General features: G+C 33.0%; 2 protein-coding genes across 3 annotated transcripts; one reads left to right on the top strand and one right to left on the bottom strand.

Annotated features, from left to right (window-relative positions):
* Window positions 1-234: 234 nt before the first annotated feature.
* LOC109854094 (translation initiation factor eIF-2B subunit epsilon) lies at window positions 235-2,820 on the bottom strand. Of its 2 annotated transcripts, XM_020426859.1 has the most exons (3): window positions 1,657-2,820; window positions 1,344-1,557; window positions 235-1,118 (listed from the first exon to the last, which is right to left on the bottom strand). In XM_020426859.1, the coding sequence occupies exons 1-3, from the start codon at window positions 2,344-2,346 to the stop codon at window positions 322-324; spliced, it is 1,701 nt and encodes a 566-aa protein (XP_020282448.1). In that variant the 5' UTR covers window positions 2,347-2,820; the 3' UTR covers window positions 235-321. The 2 variants fall into 2 exon arrangements, with proteins under 2 accessions (XP_020282448.1, XP_020282447.1); XM_020426858.1 differs by having other exon boundaries at window positions 235-1,557.
* A 1,278-nt stretch (window positions 2,821-4,098) lies between these two features.
* LOC109854100 (UDP-glucuronosyltransferase-like) lies at window positions 4,099-8,963 on the top strand. The gene is made up of 5 exons (XM_020426879.1): window positions 4,099-4,613; window positions 6,186-6,605; window positions 6,790-7,021; window positions 7,294-7,522; window positions 7,751-8,963. Exons 1-5 carry the CDS (start codon window positions 4,209-4,211, stop codon window positions 8,037-8,039), a joined length of 1,575 nt encoding a protein of 524 aa, XP_020282468.1. The 5' UTR covers window positions 4,099-4,208; the 3' UTR covers window positions 8,040-8,963.
* The last annotated feature ends 28 nt before the right edge of the window (window positions 8,964-8,991 follow it).

An 8,991-nucleotide genomic window follows, 5' to 3' on the forward strand; every position in this document is an offset into this window, starting at 1 on the left:
CGCAGACTTATGCGGGTTCAATCGACACGCGATATACATGCGCGCACACTTGCATACGGTGTGTCTGACGTGTGTTATTGATTCGCGTTATTCGCCGTTGCTCAAAACTCAAGTATTATAAAGAAATAAATTATATAGAGAAAGAGAGAGAGAGAGAGAAAGAAAGAAAAAGAGCGAGAGAAAGAGATTGATAGAAAAATAAAATGTTGATCTCAGAGTTTTGGTTACTGTTTTCATAATAAACTCATAAGTATGTTATGTTATTTGCACTCTTACATTTCACGTTGTTCTACAATATAAAGTCTCAAACAGAAAGTACGTCTATTCGTCATCACTTTCGGAAGAATCTTCTTCCGCTTCCTCTAGCCATTTAATGAACGGCTGAACAACGTCCCTCACTTTGTTGTGTTGCACGTCATTTTCCTCGCTAATAAATTCGTACCACTGTAAAATCTTCTCTTCCGATAGTATGTCGCGTTCGTAGAACAGATGCAACAGGTGTTGCGTGTAAGGTAACAGCTCATCGGTCGTGCTGGCGACGTCCTCTATGGCGCGCAAACAGTCTTCCTGCGCGTCATTGTTCTTAATATAATTCAATATAATGGGATTAAAGTAAATTATCATGGATTTAAGATTCTTCTGATATTTCGGTTTATCAACGGGAGTATTTGTTTCCGATAAATAATGTAACGGCAGACTGAGGATTGCTTTAATGACATTGTACGTCACCTCGCGCATGGTGACGTTGTACGCGTATCTTGACGAGTTAATTTCCAGAATCAAATTCTCGCATTTGAGCTTGTCTTGATAACCGCGCAACAGACTGTCGATCACTTCCGACAGAAACATACTCGTGTCGTCTGGAATCGGAGAACTGGGGAGTCCCGATTCCCTGTCTATGCTAGACGAGTCCGTAGAATATTTATCGCACTCATCTATCTCGTTATTTGCGGAGTATAAAATTTGTTCGTGAATATCGAGCTTCGTCACTTTAGTTTTAGTTACATCAGAAGACACAGATTCGATAAGGCTGTCGACGTACTGACTGCGAGGAGGAACTTCAATCCCGGGATACAATATACATCCGTGCACGCGACTAGCATATCGAACGCTACAATCTGGAAACAATACACTATTTTTTATAAAGCAATTATCCTTAACTTTAACACCAGAAAAAATAAAGGAATTGTATATTCTAACGTTACTGCCAACAGTGCAATTATCCCCAATCACAGATTTAACAACTGTTGTATTATTTCCTAATGAACTTTTATATCCAAGAGTGCAGTCTTTTTCAAGCGTACAACCTCTTCCGATAATAGCAGTTTTATGTTTATATATACTTTGTGGCATGTAAGTAAAATTTCTTGATAAGGGAAGAGCATCCGGTGTGAGAGGATAAGTAAGTCTACGCAAAATATCCTGAGTGAGCAGACAATAAGTCTTCCATGATGTAATTGGCAAAGCATAATCCTCCGTATTCAGTTGTATCCAGTAAATTCTTGAATCCAAAATTTCTTCGTTCATCAGCACTCCACGAATGAAGTCATCCATAGTCTGCAAAAAATATACACAACAAATAAAAATTAACTTATCTTCAATTTGTTTGATAAAAGAACATTCTTATAAGAATACTTGAAATTTTTGACTACTTACTTGAAAGTCAAAATTATCAGCAAAAAGTGGTAAAACGGATGACGAACACATATAAATATGAGTATCTAAATGGCACGTGCTAAGCTCTACTTCGCTATGATCAAGAAACCAGTTTAATTCCAGTTTTACTTTCTTTTCATTGTTATTCAGTTTTGCATAATGTAGAATTTTCTTGCTGGTTTTATCAGATACTAATAAACAAGTTTCATCGTAGAGACAAGATTTTCTAGTTGAACCAACATTCCGTAGTACCATTGTCATAGTTGTCCCCTTATCCTTTTCTACTTTTAAACGATGTGTATTGAGTAGAGTTTTCAGATCTGTATTAGTAAAGGTGTTTCCGCGAATCAGTATGAAATATCCTCTGATGCAACCTTTTGCATCAATATCTCGTAAAGCATCGCCGAGGGATCTACAGCCATCAGAAATAATTAAAGAGACCGTAAAGCTTTTGCAGTTTATCTCACTCACGTATTTCTTCAGTAGATCCACGTGATTACTGCAATAAAGAAATACTTCTTGCACCCTGGATTTTACCAGCGTGTCAATCATGTAATCGAAAAGCGATATGTTTATCACTGGCGTCATGATGATCGGATATATATTCTGCAAAGGACTTAGACTTGTTGTAAACTCATCCGCAAGAATAACAGCTTGCAGACTGTCGGTCTCACACACTTTTCGATTCATTGCTGTCAAGCTAGATCGTAAGTGCAGTTTCCTTTCTTCGGATAGGATTTACATATGTTTTCTACAGTATGTACATGTGCAATCAATTTACCACGAACGCAATAATGTAAGTGCCTCCCCCCTTATAGCTCAGTGGACTCTCGCAATAATGTAATTCTTTTTTTCATAAAACATTTAAAGTGTTTGATTTGGTTGGGTGCTCTTTTGGCTCTTTTGGATCTATAAAGCTAGTCCATACGCCATTCTACGTCTTTTTGATGATAGGTTTAAAACCGTGGATTGGGTTCCTGACGCCAAGCCACGGAGTTGTATATTTGTTTAAATTAACAGATAATAATAACGAAAGTGGTGTAAAACACCGACAATTGTCTAAAAATAGCGTAATTCACAGCGTAACTACGAACATCCAACTGATACAGCTGATGCAATCCTCTCAAATATTTGAAGTGTTTATTGATCACCACGGATTGTTTAATTCTAGTGTTTTTTTTTTTTAAGGCCATCACACATAAAATTACTTAAGACCGTAAAACGTAGCCGTAAGGAGATCGACCAATCAGAAATTGACGTTCAAAAGTGATGGCGACGTGGTATACATTCTGATTGGACAATTTTCTTACGGCTACGTCTTACGGTCTTAAGTAAGTTTATGTGTAATGGCCTTTATGTGGTACTACTAATGGGTGCGTTCAGACAACTCAACAGTTGCACAACGGTTGAGAGATAATCACTTCTGATTGGATCATACTTTTGAAACCGCATCAGATTTTGAAGAATAGTCCTATCATAAGTGATGATCTCTCAACCGTTGAGTTGTCCGAACGCACCCAGTGTCGACTTGTAGTTGGAACGCTTTTTAGTTTTTAGTTTTCATCGTCAGAGTGCGGAACAATCACTTTACATAAGTCACATTTAAGTTTTCCGGTATATATGTGTGATGAATATGGTGTATTTTAAACTATCGCTAAAAAATAGCCAAAGTGAGTAACCATCGTCGCGGAGGTATCGATTCTCGGTTTTCTTCAATCGACAACATAACTTTGAGATTTTTTAGCATATATTTTTGCTATAACAATTCTCTTATCTATATTATACATTATTATATATATTATTATTATATATTAAAAAAAAAATAATTATATATTACATTACACGCATAGAATAAATCGTATACATAATTACATGCACAAATTAAAAATTTTATATCAGATAAATATATTAATAATTATCAGATAAATATGATAAATATATTTATTATAAAATTTTTATTTTTGATTTTGTATCATTTAGTATCGCACGTGTTGCATTTAAAAAAAACTAAACAACAAAGATACAATATGTGTAAAATATAATACAAAAACTTCTGAGTTATATATCTATATATTTAAATATATTTAATTTTTATGACATATTACCATAGTTTAATGATACAGTTTTTATTTATATAAATTATACTAAAAAGTTTTCACAATATATTTGTATTTTACAGCATGTATTCTTGACCACTACTTTTAAAATGTACATTTGAATGTTCGTATCTTATATAGATTGAAGAATGATTTGTAATTCAAACAGCAAAAAATTAGATATACTTTTTTATCATGAGTTTCATTGTGTGCATTGACTATTCAAGATTAATATCTGATACTTTATATTCACAAATAAATAACGGTATCTATAAGATAACGCGTTCATAGGCTGCGTTCGGGGTGCATGTTATCAGCGCTGATAACGCGCTTTCCGACGCAACCACTCAATGCGTAAAAATAACGCGTTTAGTCGATGTTTTTGTCATCGAAACGGTACCGCACGTTTAACAGAGCTGAACGAAATCATTAGAGTTTGAAGATTATTAAATCAATATGAAGGATTTGCTGTCGATTCTTTTTGTGATTTTTGCCTGCGATCACATCGCTAACGGTTATCGAATTCTTGGCATATTTCCGGTTAATAGCAAAAGCCATTGGGCCATGCAAGAAAGCCTGATGGTAGGCCTTGCAAGACGCGGTCATCAAGTCGACGTAGTCACGTACTTTCCGCTAGAACAGTCGGAACCCAATTATAAAGAAATCAATCTGAAAGGCAGTATGGATTCGATGATAAATAATTTGAGTGCAAGTGATATGCACCGATTTGATGACCTGAACATGGCTGCGTGGACCAATTTTGCTGGCAGTAACGTCTGTGAACTGATGAATGAACCGAAGCTGCATGATCTAATTGAGAATCCGCCAGAAGATCCTCCTTATGATCTTGTTATCACAGAGGTACGATCGATATTTTTCATCGCAAGCACGTTTTATTCAGTCTTATCAGAAAAATAACAATTTTATATAGCAGAAGATCTAGTATTATGGTTTTTATTTACATTTTGTAAATATTGATTAATAACAAAGTTGCTGATAATCAATATTTTAAAATGAAAACTGAACGATTATATTTTTCAAAGTGTTATCTCACATATTTCAAACTCACAGTTATAGAATATTTATTATTATTTATAAGACAACTTATAAAAAGTATAAGGTTATTTATGTTAAATATTTTAATTATTTTTTATTTATAAAACTGTGGCGACACTTTGTAATGAATCAAGGAAGAATAGAAATGATATGGCTTCTTGGTAAAATAAGTTGATAAAATATAAGTTATAAATGTATAAGATTTGATATTCAGTCAAATAAAAACCTTATATAATTTGTATAAAATTTTACAAAATTATCGAGAAGGATAATGTCTAGTTTTTTTTGATGATGATGACGCAATATCGTCAATATGCCAATAGTTAATAATAAACAATGTATTGTATATTACAACAAGTTACAAGTTGTATCTCAAAGCATTTGTAAACATTTTCAAAGCAAAGGTTTAGCATTTAATTCGTGGGTGTCCAACCTGCGGCCCGCGACGGCTAATGATGCGGCCCCACAAAATCACAAACATTTAACATTATTATGTGATTTTAACAATATTTTTTATGACTCGATTACGCGGTGCTCAAGCGCGGACTTGCGTATTGGATATGCGGTCTAAGAAAATTTCTCTTTACTCACTGCAACCCAGGAAAGCCAAAAGGGTGATATTTCTGATTTAATTATACATGTTTTTCGTTAAGCACATTTAATTACACATACAAAATTCTTAAACTTATCACATTCAAATCGTTATACTCATATTTAATTATACATGCTCTTTATCCTCGGACTTATCATGTACAAATTAATGTAGATTATTATTACAAGATCTTAACCGCGTCCTCAAGAGCTCGTATAATGAACCACCAACAGGACCGCGCAAGATAAAACATTTTGATCTATCATGAAAATTCAAAAGCGACGTTAACACAGGAATGCTATCCAAACGAGCAAAAGAGTAGTCGAGTGTCTACCTGGATGTGAACCAATGTATTACATTCGTCTTTTTCTATCGGAACGAGCAACATATTGTCCATAATTTTTCGCCAAACATTGTATCTCTCTTATCGTATTCAGCAGGCTTTCTAGCATGTGCATTAATCTGAATATATACAATCGAATGAAATATGTGGTAGACATTTTTTGTGATATAAATTGTTAATGACAACTAAATGTACAGAGGAGTGTGCACCATATTGTTCCGCGTCAAGAGAAGTATTTTTTGGAAATTTCTTCTCTTTACTATCGCGCGCCGTTCAAAAATATCTCCTCTGACGTGGAACGATGTAGTGCACTCCTCTGTAGATATTATTTCTATGATAATAAGTTCACGTTTGAAAATGATACAGAGGAAACAAATGTAATTATAAAATGCTACAATTTGACTTGAAATTTTTCGATCATTAATAGATTGATTATACGTAGATATTTGCATCACCGTGTTATTTGGCCTTCGGTCGTCATCTCAAAGTCCCCGTGATCGGTACAGTTACCTGCGCTTTTCACGACTGGCTCAACGAAGTGACCGGTAATCCAGAATGTTCCTCTTATGTTCCAAGCATGCTCTCAACTTTTTCTCAACAAATGACTTTCAAAGAACGTCTCCTGAATTTTCTCATAAGGAATTATGTCAGTATTCAGTTACATTATTACACAAATCCTCAAGTAGAATTAGTGAAGAAGCACTTCGGCATAGATGTGCCGCACATCAAGGATTTGTACAACGATGTAGCTCTCTATTTGGTCAATTCCCATCATACGTTAAATGGAATCAGACCGATGACTAATAATGTGATTGAAGTTGGAGGTCTACATCTTAAAGATAGCGATAGTCCGTTATCGCCGGTAATTACACAATAAAACATGTAATTCCATAGAGTAAATATAATTAAAGTGTTCAAAAAAAGTTTAATATTTTAGAAAAAAAAAAGCATTCTACAAAATGTGTTTTAGACAAAAAAAGTTGTAATGTTTTAAAGATAAGACGATTTTAATAATAATATTCTTCTATGAAATGTATTACATGCAGGAAGTACAAAAATGGTTAGACGAAAGCAAAGATGGCTGTGTGTACTTTACATTCGGTTCTATGGTGAGGATCGAAACTTTTCCTGAAGAAAAGTTAAAACAATTTTATGCATCTTTTGACAAAATCGCACCAGTTAGAGTATTAATGAAAGTCGCAAAAAAAGAAGACCTATTACCGGGATTACCAAAAAATGTCATGACGCAATCTTGGTTTCCACAAAAGACCGTACTGAGTATGTATTTATTGTCAAGATTGATTAGAATAATGGGTCTGCATGTGTTCTGAGACATTATTTCCATTACTATATTTGGTTCTTGAAATATCATCTAAAGGCGTAAAATTTATTTTATATCAAATAGAAATCCGAAACTTTATCTTGCGCATAGTTTTTTTTTCACGAAAACAAATATTTTCTCATTGTTAAAGGTATTTTCTTTTACTACTGTATATTATGCAATTGCTTAATATCGTTACGATAAAAAAAGATGAAAATCAATTTTGCAGAACATAAAAATATAAGAGCCTTTATTACTCACGGAGGACTTATGGGAACGCAAGAAGCAATATACTTTGGAATTCCTTTGATTGGTATTTCCTTGTTCGGCGATCAGCACATCAACATTCGAAATTATGTCAACAAGAAGGTAGCTATTTCACCCGGAGACATAAACCATATTACCGAGGCGAAATTAACTTCGGCGTTAAATGCTATCTTGAAAGATCCTACGTATCGGTGAGTATTCAGAAACATGATTATTAAGCAGACAAGTTATTTGATTGACTTAATAGTAGGTAAAAATGACATCCTAAAAATAAACTCTCGTAACAATTATATTGACACACGATAAAGCTTTTAAATTATAATACAGTAGTTTTTTTTATAGTTAACGCTCATATAAATCTCAACAACATTAGTAATTTCTATTTTTTTTAACGAACTTTTTGCTCGTATTTGTTTCAGATCAAATGTACAGAAATTGTCGAAAATGTTCGTCGACCGACCAACGAGCCCTTTAAATACAGCAATATTTTGGGTGGAGTACATAGCAAAATACGGAAGTGTACTTCAATCTCCGGCCATCCGTCTTTATTGGTGGCAAAGGGAGTTGCTAGATATATTTGCTTTTATACTTCTCGTGACCATTACAGTGTTTTTCATTGTATCGTTTATTTTTCGAAAACTACCGAAACTTTTGTTTGGATCGCGTGCAAAGGACAGTGTGGAGATCAAATCGAAGAAGAATAAATAAAAAGGGCCTTGTGTCATCGTGTTTTTTCTGGTCTTTCTTTTTCACACTTGTGTAAATTACTGTTCTTTATTTGTAAAAAACAATTTGTATATTCTATGTCGAGTACCGCGACAATTAAAGCGTTTTTAACAAAGCTGCTTTTTTAATGTAACTTGAGAGGTGTATAAATGTTTTTTTGTATTCTAGATAAATTTGTTTTTATGTAGGTGTCACTAAGAGGCATGTATTCGCAACGAGCATTCTTAATTATGTTGATTTTTATTTTTGTATCATATATTTTATTTTTAAGGATTAATATTTTCACGTGTTGCATTTGAAAAAATAAAAAAAAGAAAAAAAAAGAAAATCTCACGATATATATATATAAATTATATTACAAAAGTTTCTAATTTAATGAGAGTTTCCTAACATAAAATAAGAATAAACATAAAGTTATCTTTCTTTGAACACGTTAACAAGTGGATTCAATATTTTAATCTTGTAACTTGTATCTGACGATTCATATAAAAAAAAAGACGTAATGTCAAAAATAGAATGACATGACATTATAAATATACTTTTTGTTATCTGATTATTATCTATATGTTTTTGCTATGATGTTACATCTTGTTGATCACTATGTAGTTTATTTAGGAGAAATTGTTCAAATTTGATCAAATTACAAAATCAAATTACAAATCACAACTTCATCGTTTTGATCCTAATTAAAAGCCCTATTTTTAATGCATATTTTTTAATATACTTTCTTTCTATGTCTAATTTTTTTCATATGCACATGCATATATCGCAAATGCGTGCATATGCAATTTTTACTTTTTTATAATAGCATGTATAAAAGACATTAAATGGTATGAGGAATTTATATACATACGAAGAATTTATATACATATTACTCGATTTATATAAACATCAAAAATATGTATTAGATGTATATAGTACACATGTATTTACA

This window comes from Pseudomyrmex gracilis, unplaced genomic scaffold (genome assembly GCF_002006095.1).
Source record: "Pseudomyrmex gracilis isolate BER0280 unplaced genomic scaffold, ASM200609v1 scaffold_59, whole genome shotgun sequence".
In the NCBI taxonomy this organism is placed as follows: domain Eukaryota; kingdom Metazoa; phylum Arthropoda; class Insecta; order Hymenoptera; family Formicidae; genus Pseudomyrmex; species Pseudomyrmex gracilis.

What these genes read in the sequence shown, in the direction of transcription:
- LOC109854094 (XM_020426858.1), bottom strand. Translation starts at nt 2,346, where the DNA reads ATGAATCGAAAAGTGTGTGAGACCGACAGTCTGCAAGCTGTTATTCTT. An exon ending in CTGATAATTTTGACTTTCAA is followed by an intron (nt 1,558 to 1,656) that starts GTAAGTAGTCAA and finishes TATTTTTTGCAG; the next exon opens with ACTATGGATGACTTCATTCG.
- LOC109854100 (XM_020426879.1), top strand. Translation starts at nt 4,209, where the DNA reads ATGAAGGATTTGCTGTCGATTCTTTTTGTGATTTTTGCCTGCGATCAC. An exon ending in ATGATCTTGTTATCACAGAG is followed by an intron (nt 4,614 to 6,185) that starts GTACGATCGATA and finishes GATTATACGTAG; the next exon opens with ATATTTGCATCACCGTGTTA. An exon ending in TTGAAAGATCCTACGTATCG is followed by an intron (nt 7,523 to 7,750) that starts GTGAGTATTCAG and finishes TATTTGTTTCAG; the next exon opens with ATCAAATGTACAGAAATTGT.